Below are 16,324 nucleotides of genomic sequence, written 5' to 3' on the forward strand. Positions count from 1 at the left end.
AGTCTCAACTACACAAATCACAGGGAAAGCAAGACATTTTCACTGAAAATGCCATACATCAAGAACTTTAGATGAAATGTTTTTATATGCCTGCCTGGAACCATTTTCTGTAGCACTTAAGGGGAAAAAATGGTATAATGGAACCTAAGATTTCAGTGAAATCAGAGCAAATAACCTATGCTGCCTTTAATTCATATTTTGAAATCACAGTATTCTTCTGATGACTTTTGACAAAGTGAAACTTGAACTGATGGCACCCGGCAAAGCAGCAAAAGGGGACATCATCTACTAGAAGATCACAAAATTCAGGTTTTAGTTCAGGCTAACATTTTCAAAGTAGTTTTTCTCCTAAAACTTAAAAAAAAAAAAAAAACAGTTAATGAGAAGGAATAAAAAGAAGGTTTACTTTGAAACTGAAGTATTTTTTTAATACCACCAAATGCTATTATTAAATATGCGCTATATATGCATGTATACACATACACATATAAAAATAAGCACTACAGATGTGGGCAGGAAAATTCTTAGCAAAACCCCCACATATTTCAAATACTGTTCCTCTTCATTATTGTCCTCTACCATAATTAGCATGTTACAGCATAACAGGTGGCTTTCATTTATAGAATGCAAAATTAATGAAATTTGGAGATGGTCCTGTCTCCAAAAACAAACTGGCCATCCTAAAAAAAAAAAAGTGCACCTCTTAATCTACAGAACAGAAACAAACAAACTCCCTTCAGGCTGGCTTTCCATATTATCTGCATTTCTGAATGTATTTAAATAGGCCAAATTAATGCATTTACGGACAGTTTAGAATACATGTACCTCAAGGAACAGAAGTCATTATTACGGGCTTTACAAGAAAGGGGAAGAGAGACAAAGACTGCCTACTTTTCCAGCTCGGTAAGCCTTGATCTGTTTAATGCTCTCTCCGAGTGATAACAGAAATTACCCCATAGACAAGGCTGCTCCACAAATACTAAACCTTAGGCAAATTTGTGCACAGTTAAGTCCCGACCTAGCCATTCTGGACAGACCCACCAGAAAAGCAGAAATAGCACTACTATAAACTAACTATATCATCTGTCCCTAACAAGTAGGACACAAAAAGTATTTTTTAAAAATATGAGGAGACACTGAATGGATTGTCAACACACAGAGGAATGTTTAATATACTCAAATAAACAAGATCTGTGCCTTAACGAGTCAGGCATGGTTTAAATTTAGTGAGTGAAGAAAGAGAGAAGGTCAGACAGGCAACACAGCTTCCCAATTATGCAGAACAATCCTTCAGATCATGTGAAAGCTATAATTAAATGTTGTTACCAAACCCCCACTACCCTTTCTCCCACCTAGTAAAGTTAATGCATGAATTCAGTATGAGCAAATTATGATTTGCAAAAATTAGACATATTCCCTCTGTAGGGGGAATAAAGCTTTCTTGCATTAAGTCATGTATCTTGGGGGTAAGAAAAAGCATAGTACTGAAAATAAATCCAACATAATAGACACAATAGTTACTATTAGACCACATCCTTTAGCTCACCTTTGCTTTTTCTTTCCTTTTTAAAATTTATTTATTAAAGTTGTAAACCACCCACCCAAAAGGTGTATCACCTCTGCAAGCCGTTTCCTGGGCAGCATCTTTTAAACTCAGGGCTGAGTTTCTCTGAATATCTAAGGAGAAATTTGTTTTCAGAGAGAGAGATGAGTGGACAAGAGCTCTGTGTCCATCCAAAGACCAGTGGTAACGTCTCTGTCTTTGCATGTGAATACACACACACACACACACACACACCCTTCAGTTCCTTCAATTAGAATAATTTTCCCCCTTAAAAAATGTCAAATTATCGGAAAGGTTAGGCAGAAGAGAACAAGGAGAAAATAAAGTTCATGTAAACAGTAAGCACATACCTGCCGGGTGATGCCATTTCCTCTACATTGTAGAGCCCAAGTGCTGGATATTAGCATTATTGCTACTATAAAGCTTCCGATAAAAATGGATTGTCTCTTGCGGACCTGAGAACCAGCTGGCTGCCTGAAAAGTGGTTTCCCCCATATATGATTCAGTCTCCTTGACAAATATACTGCATCGTACTGGATGAGTCATCCGAGGGTTAGTCCGCATTTTATAGGCCTGTTGTGTCATTACTCACATTCAACATCCTGCTTCTCAAAAGTGGAAGCTGGAAGCCTGACAGCTGACAGATGCTTTTTCCAATTAAAATACTGTTTAAAAAAATTCCTGTAAGTTATGATTATCAATCATTGATGATACTGTGAAATGCCCAGGAAGCAAATGGCACAGCTCAATACCTGCGATTACAGACGTAGAACCACAAGTGCAAATTGCTTACCCGCCCCATCTCCAATCCAAATAATTTTGTTCACAGCTAAGAGCAAGGATCCCCTTCTTTTAAGACATCCATAAATTAGTATTGGCATGGACTCTGTTGATTCTCACGTTGCAAGGTGACTTAGTCGCAGGAGCTCTATAAAAACTAGATGTCAAAATTTTGGTCCTGGTTAATTTTGCCAAGTGGGAGAATGGCATTGGATTTATGAAATGTCTACTTCTTAGAGAAAACATCGTAGGGATGCAATGATGTGATATCTGGGATTTGTTATGAGTATTTTAGCCAAAAAGGAGAGGGTAATGAAATGTGAAAAAATCTTGATCATTGCTGCATCTGTAGTAAGTAATATAGGGACTGACTTTATTATTCTCTGTTCTTTTGAGTATCTAAAAACTTTCGTCACAAAACGTTTTAACAACTAAAGAAAAATTTTTTTCTCTCCCTATGGTCTAATGTGTATCTAGACAAGGCACTTTTCCAGTTAGGTGTGAACACACTATATGTGTGAATGGTGCCCATTCACACAGTGCAACCAGTGACCATGGGCGTGGGAGCTTCCAGGTTGAAGGTAGGACATGCGAGTCCAAAGGCCACTGTGAGGGCTGCATCCACCCGCTGAACAAATGCCTGGTGCTCTCTCCTCCCAAGACTATCTGGTGGTGTTCCTTATGCTTCCTTTGGGGACACAAGCTCCAGCCTCATTTGTGAGCTCGGTGTTGACATTGAGGTGACTACTTCGAGCCTCCTTATATGGTTTTGGAAATACTCCATGAGAGGTTACATTACATCACATCCACAGTCCCCTTACACCAACACATCTCTTTGTAAGGTAGCAGTGTTCGCTTGACTCACTTTATGTGCAAACTGGGCTATACTTAAACCATCTGAAGGAGGAAGACAGCTTTGATTTCATGGCTGGAAAAAAAAAAAACAGATATGGAAGCGCCAATGTATGTTAAATAAAAGCACTACTGAAACTAGATGTCATTTAAGAAATCGTCCTTGTTGATATGTTCTGAAAGTGTGACAAGTCGCCACGGGACACTTAAAATATAGAGGTCCTATGAAACCCTAGGACCTCTTGACTCCTCCCTTTAGTTCTGAAACTAAAGGACAGGAGAGTGTCTGGTCCAGGCTTCCATCTCAGCTAACGGCCAAGGCCAGTCCTCAACACTGCCCAAGTGGACTAAAAACACACAGCAAATGGTTGTGATGGTCCCCATACACATCAAGTGACAACCTCACAAATCTGAACTGTGTGTGGGTCTGAACTGAAGCCTAAGGAATATCAAAATGTTCCCTTGCAATTTAATGAAAACCTTTCACACACTGGCAAAGCGTGATTTGCCTTCATGCAACAGGTAGAAATGGGGGGAATTAATAAGCTTCTAGCCTAATTTGAGTTTCTGTAAGTATTTTCAAGAAATGAATGTATAGTTCATTAAAGAACTTGTAACTGAAATTTAACTAAAAACACAAAAGTAATGGCAATAATAATGTGTACATGTACACACACACACACACACACACACACACACACAGAATGAGAAAATACCAATTACGGTAAAATGTTAACAAATGGGGAATTGGATTAGGAGAGTCCCTCATACTGCTCTTACAACTCTTCTGTGAGGATGAAATACTTCAAAATAAAGTTAAACACATACACAAAAAGAAAGAGAATATATGACCCGTTTAAAAAAAATCTTGGACTGTAAAGGAAATTTACCAAAATGTAATAAACATTAGGTAATGCCTCTGGGTTAAGATTTCTCAAAGGGTGTTCCTTGTAAACAATTTTATAAGAGGATCCAAAAATAAAACAAAACAACCAAACAAACATTTTGAGAACACTACATACTATATCCTCAAGAATACTGTTTGTTTAGTCTTGCATTTCATAACTTATTTGACCACAGGAACCCCTTCCCCCATTACCATCCCTTTAACCTGAAGAAAGCACTTTGGGAAACACTGCTGTAGGTGATGCGATATGGAATACGGGATTCCCTCCCACCTCCCAATCTTTTTACTCTAAGCTTTCTTCAGAACACACCTTACTTATTATAACAACAAAAGACATCCCAACTTGGTTTCTGCCATCTTTTTTTTTTTTTAAGTTTATTTATTTATTTTGAGAGAAAGAGACAGAGAGAGTGAGTGCACAGTGTGAGCCAGAGAGGGGCAAAGAGAGAGGAAGAGAGAAAATCCCAAGCAGATTCTGCATTGTCAGACTGGGGGCTGATGCAGGGCTCCAACTCAGGAACCCAGGAAGTGAGATTATGACCTGACCTGAAACTAAGAGTACGACTAAGTCACCCAGGTGCCCCGCTTTCTGCCATCTTTAATGAACATTTCTGTTTGGTCAACTTGCACGTAAATGACCATCACCAGTCTGAAACAACTTGCAGGATGCGATATCCAGTCTCCCCTGACCACATTAGCTCGGCATACCTCCGCTGGTAACCGAGGAGCCTGCCCCCATGTGTACAGCGGGCTGACAGCTCATGTCAGTGTTGGCGTTAAGAGGCAAATGGCCCCAGGTGAGGCCGTCCCAAGGGGCAGTAGCTTGCTCCAGGCCCAGCTCCATCTCTACATTTTCAGAACACTAGATCTTGGAACCTCAAAACCAGCGTGGATGCCACTGGCCTGAGATCCCCAGGCCTTAATATATTCATCTCCCACGACCCTTGGGTATTACAAAGCAAAACTAGCCAGGAAGCATAGCAGAACTTGCCTTCCAATTCATTATAACTTGTTAATGGACTCCTTTAAAATTTTTGCCATGTATTAATTTATACAAGAGTTTTTAGCAATAATCTGTTTGCATGTTTTGGGCTTTTAGGGGAAGATGGGGAGAGGCCAAAGTCCAAATACTGGCTAATGGCAAGATCTTAAGGCAAATATGGATATCATGATGTTATCTAAGGCTGTCCTGTGCAGTGGTAAAAGAGCATGAAACTGGAGTCAAGCTAACTTAGTTCAAAATCCAGCCTGGCCCTTACTTATGTTATTTACCTTCTCTAAGCCTCTGCACTTCTTTGTCGGTAAAATGGGTAGAATATTATTAATGACTTCACAGAATTGTTCTGAATGGGATAAATGTGATCACTCACAACAAGTACTTAGCATAAGTCCTGGCCACATACAGAGTACTCATTAATTTATGCAAACAACAATGAAGAGGATGTTTGTAAGTTTTATAATTTAGACTGGCAAGAGTGGGCAAATTATGACCAGCCACCACACTGGTCTGTTTACGTATTGTCTATGGCTGCTTTACAGCCACAAAGGCACAGCTCAACAGTTTTGACAGAAACCTCATGGTCCCCAAGGCCAAAAATATTTACTAACTAGACCTTCAAAGAAATTTGCCAACCTTGGTGATCAACAGTTGAGTGGATAAAGAAATCACTGGGTTTTTCCCTATAGAAGTTTTGGTCACTGGTCCTTTATTGTTTAATATGTCTCAACTTAGAAACCAGACACACAAGCGTATTTAGGGTGATTTGGTCCACATGAGCTGAGCTCATGCTCTCTCCTTGCAGTGGAAAACATATACCACAGTGTTCCGTCTCGTGTTTGGAGGGGAAATCTGGAGGGCCTGAGGCTGCCTGTTGGGTCTTTTCCACCTCCGCTCCTTCCCGAACGGCCCACTCAGAGGATGACCTCCCTCTTTCAGAGTCCAGCTGATGTGTGCGAGCCCACAGCCATGCCTCCCCTCCCCCAAGTCACATCTGTACATTATGTCAAAACCACATGTGTCCCCAGAGCTTGAAGCAAGAGGTGAAAGATGATCTGAAAGAGGCATTCAGGAAAGTGAGCAAACAGAAATGAAGGATGCTTTCAAGAGGGCTGGACAGCCACGGGCAGGATTAATACAACTCAAGGGGCCTTCAGAAATGAGGGCTGCCATAACATCATCATCGCCGACAAGAACCCAGTAAAGAGACTGAGGGCCAACCCAGAAAAATGAAGAACACGCCTTACTCAGATGCAGGTCCCAAGACACGTCCCTGCATCCAAGAATGCCGCCTATGTTCTTTGGCAAGAGAACTTGTTTATTTGGGGAAAATGAGGCCATTGCATTAATGGATAAGGCAGGTGAGGGGAGTCCTGGGGACTGGTCTCCGGGAGAGGAAATTTGAACAAAAGAAACCATTCTAGCTACATTCAGTTAGCTTTCTTATAAAAAAATTCTTAGCCAGCTGTTCAGACAGAGATGAAATCTGAGGTATATCCAGATACACAGGCTCTCTGGTGGCCACTTGTTGCCTTACTGGCAAATATCAACTTGTTTACAAAGTCAATCCAATAGAAAATTGCATATGTTAAATACCAAAGTGAATTTGGCATTCACAGCTGGGGCTGTTCAAGAAAGGGAAGGGGTAATGGGTAAGGGTCATTAAGGAATCTACTCCTGAAATCATTGTTGCACTATATGCTAACTTGGATGTAAATTTAAAAATATATAAATTAAAGAAAAAGCGGGGGGGGAGTCAGATAATTTTTTTTAACTTTTTTTTTTAACGTTTATTCATTCTTGACAGACAGAGCATGAGCGGGGGAGGGGCAAAGAGGGAGACACAGAATCAGAAGCAGGCTCCAGGCTCTAAGCACTCAGCACAGAGCCTGACACAGGGCTCGAACCATGAACTGTGAGATCACGACCTGAGTCGAAGTCGAACACTTAACGGACTGGGCCACCTAGGCGCCCCAGATAATTTCTATTGTTACCTGAGAGCAGGATTTCAGAGATGTATGCACAGTGACAAATCTTACTTGAGACCAAGCCAGTTTTCAGCCATGTTCCTTAAAATGTAACTGGCTGGCACAGGGGTAAAATAAGGCTCTTTCCAAAGCTCACGGTTACTGTGGGGATGTTCAGCTTGGTTAGAGCCAGAAGACCTGCACTGATAACATGCACACGGGCTATTATGCTAAGCAAATTTTTTTTTTTTTTTTTAAGATAAGAGACTCTATGAAGTGAGGACCTTTCAGTGCTAGGCTTGTGTACCTGGCAAGATTTCTTTAAAGAAAAGTGAATGGAACTCACATTCACCCAGTGCCCACTTGGTGTGGGGTATTCCATATGGTTATATCAACACACCCACAAATTTTGTGCCTGGCCTGTGTGGAGGAAAAACAGGGGAACTGAACTACTAGGCCAATTTACTCTAGAGAGTCTGAATTTCTCCAGCATAAGATGTTACACAAACAGGGCAAACTGATAAAAGTGGAAGAAGGAATCCAAACTGGATCAGAAACATGGGAAAGTTACTCTGGGAAATTAGGGAAGGAGCCAAGGGCTTGATGAGCAAGGATTCCAGGGCCTTCAGAAATGAGGGCTGCCATAAAATCATCATTGCCCACAAGAACCCAGTAAAGAGACTGAGGGCCAACCCAAAAAAATGAAGAACTCGTCTTCCTTGTTAGCCCTTCAGGCTTGGAGAGCAAACAGGGCAAGAAGGCCTGGCGTCAGACACATGGGCTGCAGAGAGAAACCAAACCTAGATCTGGGGTGGAATTTTAAGCTCAAGGGTGGGAGGGGGCGGAGAGAAAATAGGGAGTGTCCAATGGGTGACCAGTTAGTGTATTTAACGTGTGCCACGCTGAAGGGTAAGGTCTATGTTTGAAATCTGCTTAAGGGTTGGATAGCTTCATTCCTCGAGTGATCCTCGCACCATGAGGATCACTGCACAGACTGAGTGTGCCGAACCCAAATCTGCCACCAGCCTGGCCCAGTCCACTCTGTTGTTTCCCTAACTTCAGGCCACAATTAGGTCGGAAGCTGCTGAAAGGCTGTGTAATCTAGGAGCGGTCTTAAATCTACCGCTTACCGTGATGTTGGCTACAAAAAACTTATCCAAGACAGCGGTAGCGTCCTCGCTAAGCAAACCTTCCATGTGGAAGCCACCTCTGTCAGATGGCTATACAGCTGTTAAGTTGTAGAAATGGAAGTCTCTTCTGAGAACACTCAACGATCCTCTGTAATTGTTCACCTACGTAAATAGCACACATAACTGGAGGTAGAAACCCTGCAAATTCACTCTGTTGGGAGGCAATAGTTTGGGCCTGGCTTCACCACTAGCTCTGTGCCTTTGGGCACAGCTGCTTTTCTTGCTGCCTCAATTTCCCTCGCCTGGAAAATGTAGGGCTTAAACTGGCCCAGGCCTCGAACCTCCAGAATTCTACAAGGCATAGATTGGTAACACCTACATGAGAAAACCTACAAATACAAGTAAGTGGACAGGGAACAGAGAGGAGTGGAAAGAAAGCTGGCAGTGCTGGCAGATCAAGACCAACGGACTGGGGGTAAAGCTACGTTCTGACCCTGGATCTAAGAGGCCAGCCTAAACTAACACACCAGTTTAAAAGGATGCGGATCTCACCCCAAAGCTAGAACTGTCTTTTCTTTACAAACAACATTGGTCAACAATGGCAGCTAATGTCAACATTGGCTATGGCTTTATCATATGCAAGCAATGAGCCTTGCAATTTCACAGGGCTTTTATCCTAAACAGAGACCAGGGATAGGAAATGGAGTCTCTTCTCTGTCTTCATGGCAAGCAATGCCACAATTACAGCATTTTGTTGTGACTTGCACGTCCCCTTTGCTTTTGGACCTGAGACTCTCAAAAAAAGATGGTCTTCTTTTTCACTTTTGTAGCTCAGTGGCTGACAAATGGTAAACCCTTGGTAGACCCGAGTCTCTTTCATTTCATTCAACAAACACAGATTAACCTTTATTGGCTTAAATAGGGGGTGGAGATGAAAATTATACAGAGGGAGGAAATAACAGGAAGGTGGTAGCAAACTTTTGTAATGTGTATTATTCTTCATGATAAAACGTACTAAGTTCACTGTAGAATAGTGAGAAAATGCAAAGGAAAACATTCACCTGAAATGACACATAAGTGGTAGAATTTAAGAGCATTTCAGGTATCCACAGTTATGTGATGCATATTTGCTAGTTTAATGTATTCTTTCTCACTGTCTGAACCCCATTAAAAAATAATTGGAAAATATTTCCCTATTTTTCTATTTGTTCATTTCTGATTAAAACAAAAGGTATATAAGGCTTAACAAGATTTTTTTAGTTCTTTAATTCAACACTGCAGGGGGGCAAATAAATAATTTCACATCTTATGGACAGGTTTCACATCTTATGGACATTAGATATTAACTAAATAACTAGAACAGCAGCCTAGAATCCTAAAATTAACCGTAGGATAGCTAATTCTAGACTAATCACAGTTGACATATGAGGAAACTATTTCTTGTTCAATTTTAGTTGTAGGAGCCAGAACGGGGCTCACAACTTTTGACTCTGAGTCTACATTACTGACCCAGCTAAAACCAAAATCATCCCTCAATTCTGTCACACTGTTAACTTTTGGTTTCTGAAAGGCTAATCAGAGATGATTCCAGAGCAAGAGAAGTAGATGACAGTGTCCAGAGTACTTACCTGCTCTAGAATTCCCAGGTTGCCTGGTTAAATAAATCATCAAAAGGGAAGCCAAAGCTACTGATTACTCTGAAAATTGTTTCTGACTTTGCCATACACAGTTTAGTTATATCAGAAATTTAAAAAGTGGACCAATGAATCAGAGTTAGGGCTCGCTAGTCAACAGAGAACAAGCTACCAAATAAGGCTTACAGATCACTGACTTCAGCACCACTTTCCTCCCCATGGTTCACCTGAATTCTACATAGGGAAGGCACAGCTGGTGAGCATCCACCTTGTTTCAAGGATCTTCCCCTCTCAGGAATCCCCAAGGGTGGTCATAATAAAACCTGCTGAGAGAGGAGAGGAAAGGGGAGAATCCGCAGTATCTCACCAAGTGCTCTCTGTGGTAGTTAAGAAGTGCCTTACAGAGGAATCTCATATACACATTGTTAACTTTCCAAATTCAGCAAGAGAACAGAAGCCAGAGTCTGAGTACATTTAAAGAGAGATGAGGCTCTTCCTCTCCAAGAACATGTACCCCAGAGTTGGTCAAGATTTGGGGACCATGTGCTTCTTTTGGTCTGTTGCTACCCTTGATAGGACCCTAGCATTTAAAGATGAAGTACACATTCATCTTTCAACATGGACTGAGAATGCTAGCCAGCTACTTCATTTAGTGCTCCATCACAGAAACAGTGATCCTTCCCAAGACTGGAGGAAGAGGTGAAAGGCTGTGTGCTGGCCTCCTATAGAACTGTCAAGGGTAATTATGACCACATGCAATCTTCATCGTGTGTACAACTGTACTCAAAAGAGGAAGAGGCATGTAGGTGAGGTAACAAGTCCTTGATCAAACCTCAACCCAATTAGTACTCATCTCTAGAACAGTATTCACTGTAGTACTCATTTAAGGAAGAAAAGGGGCCAAACAGGGCTTATCCACTCTCTACACTTAGTTGCCAGTTACAAGGACGGCTTTCAAGTTTTATTAAGTAAGTATCAGATGGCTAAAACAGAACAGTGAGGAGAATGGACAATGAATGCGGGCCCCACCTAGTTTATAGATGCAAAATCAAAGAGTAAGCCCCAAATGTACAAACTGGAATAAAACATAAAAGGTACATTTGTGGCAGAGCCAAGAATAGGTCCTGAGTGTCCTTGAATTTCATCTTTCAAAACACTTCTAAACAAAGTTCACTCCTAAATGTTCTTTGCTTCAAGTCTCCCCAAAGATTCTCTCCACCCCTCTTTCTCCCCTCAAGAGGGAGAAAATTGTTCCATGGATTTCATTTGTTTGTTTCCTGTGAGCCCTGGAGGAACTGTTCCTAATACTAAGAATGTGCCAAATGTGAAGAGCAAGTCTTAACATTAGAACATTCCTAGCTACCAGGGCGGGACCAGTTCAGCTCAAAAGGATTTTGCTGCCACTCAGCAGAAGCTGAAAATAAATACAAACACACAGACAATATGGCGCATGGGATGCCAAGGGAGAAGCAAAAGACTGCATAGACAGACGAGAAATGGGAAGGGAAGCCATCTTAATCTCCCCACCCCTGCCTGCAGCTTCTCCCATGACACCTCCTCTTCCTAAGAGGGCAACTTACTGTGCTGGCAGACACAGGCAGCCCAACTTCCCTGTCTTCTCTGGATAATCTTTAGATGTCAGCTCAGTTTATATTTCAGGATGAGGAAGGGGGAAAGCTCATGGGCTTCAAAAGAAGCAAATAGTTATAATGTTATTGAACAAGGTATCATGGGAAAAATATGGCACCCATTCCATGGGCTGGTCATAGCCTCATTGATCCATTTCAGAACACAACAGGTTCTGAGGTCTTTAAGTACAGATAAGGAGGGATCAGAAGCTTGCAGAAGATTAGCTGGAGGATAACAGGCCATCAATTTATCTGCATGATATAGGTACGGATGTATTTATTCTTATATTTAGTTAATTGTCCTGCATAGGTTACACATTCATGATTCATAAATCAAAATATAAAAAGGTATACTCCCACCACCTCCCATCTGCTCTGTTCCCTTTCCCACCCAACAAGCCAACAGTAACCACCTTTTAAAAGATTTTTGTGTATCCTTCCAGGGTTTATGCAAATATATTATTCCCATGTTCTGGACCTTGCGTCTTATCTCTTGGGGATCTTTCCATATGGGAACCCAGAACAGATTCATCCCCTTTTTGCATCAGTACAACATTTCACTATACAGGCATACCGTGATTTACTTAACAAGTCCCTTATTAAAGAACATTTAGGTTTTTCTGAACCTTTTGCTATTGAAAACAGTCCTGTGAGGAACAACTTTGCAGATCAGGGTTGCCTTTATATATTAGGATGCTTGTCCACTGCTCTTTAACTAACCTGGTCATGATATAGAGAAAGAAGGAATAAAAACCTTGCAACTGCAAATCCACCTGAAATCAAGACAAAGCCCTTCTAAAGCAAAAGAATATGGCTAGGGAAAGAGAAGATGAGATTCTGATTTGACACGATGCATATGGAGTAGGCACACAAAGACATATTTGTGGAAGGAACCGGAGTTCAATTATTTAGGTTGCCCATTCTCCACCCTGATCTTTCTCCTGCTCACTCCCCCACAAAGACTTGCCACCCATTCATCCCAGGGGCCATCCAGTCATCTGCCCCTTTTTAAGAAATTCTGACAGCATTCTACCTAACAGAGGAGAGACAATGTGCCAAAGTGGTGACCGGTAAGGTGTTGGTCTTTCTGTCCTCGGAGGGCAGAAAATAACCCTCTCCTCCCCTGGTCATCATCTGGACCTGAACCCAGACATCTAGCTGGAGGCAAAGGCTCACAGAGCCATCTACACCTTAGGGAAGGAGGGCTTAGCTACTGCCTGGTCCCTGGGTCAGAGCACAAGTCCCGGGTGGATCCCCAGAGATAACCAGCGAGGCAGGACCCCTCAGCAGAGCCCAGAGAGGAGCCCAAGAGGCAGTTCCAGCCCTTCCCAGCCACCGCCTTTAGCAAAGGAGCAGGAAATTCGAAACTGTCCACCGAGCTGACTCATACTCTCTTTCCACAAGCAGCCTAAGGTTCTATTCTAAGTTCACTGAAGGAAATATGCCTTCAGGCAGAAGCAGAGCAGCACAGAAGTGATTGGAACCAGCGCCTCAGTGAGCACTCAGTGAGTGACCTCTGTGACAGGTCAAGGTCTCACCAGAAGGGCTAAGGAAGGTAAAGAGCCAAGAGAGACCATCGTGTAAACATCCGATGCGCTGAATGCCACTTATACTTTTACCAGACCTGCATATGCATCATTACCTGTGTGCGTACACAGTGATGGTTTAATTACCCCAGGGTTAAAGTCAAACTACCAAAAATGAATTATACTTGTTTGGACCCTAATTGGAACAAACCAAATGTATAAATGCATTTTTGTGACAAATTGGGAGAAAACTGAACATGGCTTTTAAAGACCTGTCGTTAATTTTCTTAGGTGTGATAATGGTATTATGGTTGTTTTTTTAAAGTCCTTATCTCTTAGAGACACACACTCAAGTATTTATGGATGAAACGATGTTAGGATTTACTTTAAAATACTCCAGCCCACCCCAGAATGTGTGTGTGGTGATGCAAAGGAAACATGAATGACCGCTGGGTGATGCGTGCATGGGGATCCCTAATACTATTCTCTTTACCTTCGTGAATGTGTAAAACGTTTCATAAGAAAACAGGTTGTTATGATAGCTATTCGCCACGGGGACCTCAATACTGACCAGAACAGGCAGTTCAACCCCTAGAGGTGACACCTTGGCCCTAGATGATTTGCAGAGGATAGAGTGAATGACTTCACCAATGCAAGTAAACTCAGGGAAGTAACTGTACCAGGAGACTGTTCATTCCATCACCCAAGGCACTGCTTGCTTCCCAAACTTGGCTGCGTACTGGAATCACCTGGGAGTTTTGCCATTTTTTTTTTTAAACATTGGTGCCTAATTTAATTGGCTGGGGCACAGTATGGATTTCCAAATTTTTCAGAGTTCTCCAGGTAATTCTAACATACAGCAAAAATTGAGAATCAGAGCTCCCGGAACCGAACAGGATGGTTCAAGCAAAGTCAGGATTAAGTGTGAGAGGCTAGTGGTGGCAGCACGCTCTCTGCTGGAGGCTGCCTGTGGCCCTGCTGGCCTAATTCTCCGTCTCACCAGGGCCCCCGAGTCAGGGATCCAGGCCAAGCTTCCTTGAATTATCAGCGCGATCAAGGATGATGCTAGAATCACAGTAAAAACTAGGGGCTGGACAAAAATGAGAAAAACCTGAAGGTAGGACTCCTTTAAATCCAAATAAGAAATGACCTGTTATCAATATCAACAATGCAGTTCACATTGAGCATTCCATTAAGTGCCTGAGCATGAAGTGCCAGTGTGCATCCTGCCGAGGCCGCCTATGTCAGTGACAGGAAAGCTTTTTTTTTAAGAGGCCGAAAGGGTCTTAGCTTAATTTGTTAGAGCTGCTGAGCGTTGGAGCCTCAACAGCTGACCTTATTCAAAGAAGGGAGGAACTGGAAATTCTCTTAGGAATACAGGCCTCACCTCACGAAAGATTGGGGACATTTTCCTGCAGCAGGTAGCATATTCTGATATACAACTGTGGGCCACTGAGTGGCAATGGGGTTCATTCTAATGTCATTCTTTTTTTTTTTTTAATGTTTATTTATTTTTGAGAGAGAGAGAGAGAGAGAGAGAGAGAGACCGAGCATGAGCAGGGGAGAGGCACAGAGAGAGGAGACACAGAATCTGAAGCAGGCTCCAGACTCTGAGCTGTCAGCACAGAGCCCAATGCGGGGCTCGAATTCACAAACTGTGAGATCATGATCTGAGCCGAAGTCTGACGTTTAACCGACTGAGCCACCCAGGCGCCCCCATTCTAGTGTCGTTCTGAGGGCCTTGGAAGAGGTGGAGGGTTTGCATCTGTTGAGGCTCTTCATATACGTGACTCTTATGACCCTTTTCCACAACAGCCCTAAAATGGAGTTCCAATTTTACAAATGAAAGAAATGAGGCCTAGGCAATTCTAGTTATGACACCATAGTCATGACACCCAGCAATAGAGAGCAACACTGGAGCTCTACCAGGCAAATTCCAAAGCCCTACGCTCTTTCCACAGCCAAGATAAACTTTGGGATATAATGAACACGGCAACTCTCATTTCCACCTGTTGGAAATAATCCAAAGGTTGCTTGGGGGCCCAGCCCTTCTAGATGAACCTATTAGTCATCATGAACCTGAAGATACAAAACCCTTGAACTTTCATCCATCATTTTCCATGGGGACACGCATTTTCCTCCACTCCCAGTGAGCCTCGGCTCAGTGGTGCTTTCTAGCCACTCAGTAGTCCATGCAATATAGAAGAAGAGGGCTTCCCCCATATCCAGCTTTAAAGTCCTGGCCAAGGACACCAACCTGAGGGCCTTCCCTTAACACATGCTCACACTTTCAGATCTGAATTCTGTGTATCACAAAGGGCGAACAGACCTGGAATGCAAGTCAACATCCAAAGCCAGGTTTTGGCCTCTGCTCCTTTGATGCAGGGAACCTTCTGCCCCTGGCCCCGTTACCGGCTACACAAGCCCCAAATGCCAACTTCGCTGCGGGTGTTGCTTAACACAGTAGGTATGAAGTTGAATTTGTACTCCAAAAATATAAGCTTATAGGTCTGAGTCAACACTGCCCCACTCACCCTCAAGCCCCTGCCTTTAAAGCTTTTGCTCTGGAGCCTCTACTAGTGTTCCAAAGATGCTGGCCCAACTCTGGAACTGAAGCTGCCTGAAACCCTTCTTCTGGGGCTGCCTTCAAGCTAGTCTTATAATAAATGAGCCAACCATTAAAATTGAAAACAAAACAGAAGAAACCCAATCCTTACTTTTTAGTTAAACACCAGTTTTTAACTTAGAGCAGATCTACCACCAAAGCTTATTCAACTTATTCACCAAACTTAGCTCTAATGAACTTCAGGCCATTTCCAAACTTAAAATCTACTTTCACAATTTAAATACTTAATAGAATCATCTTCCCCCCCACCCCCTGCCTCCCCATCTGAGAGTTCCAAAAAAGGAAAGGCTTCTCAAAATGTTTCAAGCAAATGGTTGGGAGATCAAGATACGCAGACTGCTTCCTGAGGTGAGGTCATAGCTTTGAAAGATACAATACTCAAGTACAAAGGTACATATTCAGGTACCAAGGTATATATATTCTCATATGTTTGCCTTAGAACAAAAAACTCAGGCCACATGATCATATTTTCTGGTACATGTTGTATGGGTCTCTAACCCATCCTACAGCATTAAATGGCATTAACGAACATGGTAATGAAATGCTAGCTGACATTTAACTGATGTGCCAAGAAACTATACCTTTGTGCATCCTCTTGAATGTGCACAGCAGTTATACGAGACAGGTACTGAGTATCTCCGTTTTCTAGTTAGGGACACTGCCACCCGGAGAACGAAGAACCCAACCCATGAAGCTATCAACAGGTAGAACAA

At 42.4% G+C, this 16,324-nt stretch overlaps 1 protein-coding gene and 1 long non-coding RNA gene across 3 annotated transcripts in view; one reads left to right on the forward strand and one right to left on the reverse strand.

Moving 5' to 3' along the window:
- Window positions 1-16,324, reverse strand: part of SPRED2 (sprouty related EVH1 domain containing 2) — a 111,046-nt gene that overhangs the window by 50,400 nt on the left and 44,322 nt on the right. The window contains exon 1 of one of the 2 annotated variants that reach the window (XM_015073657.3): window positions 1,915-15,866. The exons of the other annotated variant lie outside the window; for it this stretch is intronic. Coding sequence (XP_014929143.1) covers window positions 1,915-1,931 — 17 coding nt within the window. The 5' untranslated portion in view covers window positions 1,932-15,866. Of the gene's footprint in view, window positions 1-1,914; window positions 15,867-16,324 lie in introns of those variants that run through there. 2 annotated transcript variants of the gene reach the window in all.
- Window positions 1-16,324, forward strand: part of LOC113603225 (uncharacterized) — a 29,136-nt gene that overhangs the window by 7,296 nt on the left and 5,516 nt on the right. The window lies entirely within an intron of this gene.

Source organism: Acinonyx jubatus, chromosome A3, assembly GCF_027475565.1.
Source record: "Acinonyx jubatus isolate Ajub_Pintada_27869175 chromosome A3, VMU_Ajub_asm_v1.0, whole genome shotgun sequence".
Lineage (NCBI taxonomy): Eukaryota > Metazoa > Chordata > Mammalia > Carnivora > Felidae > Acinonyx > Acinonyx jubatus.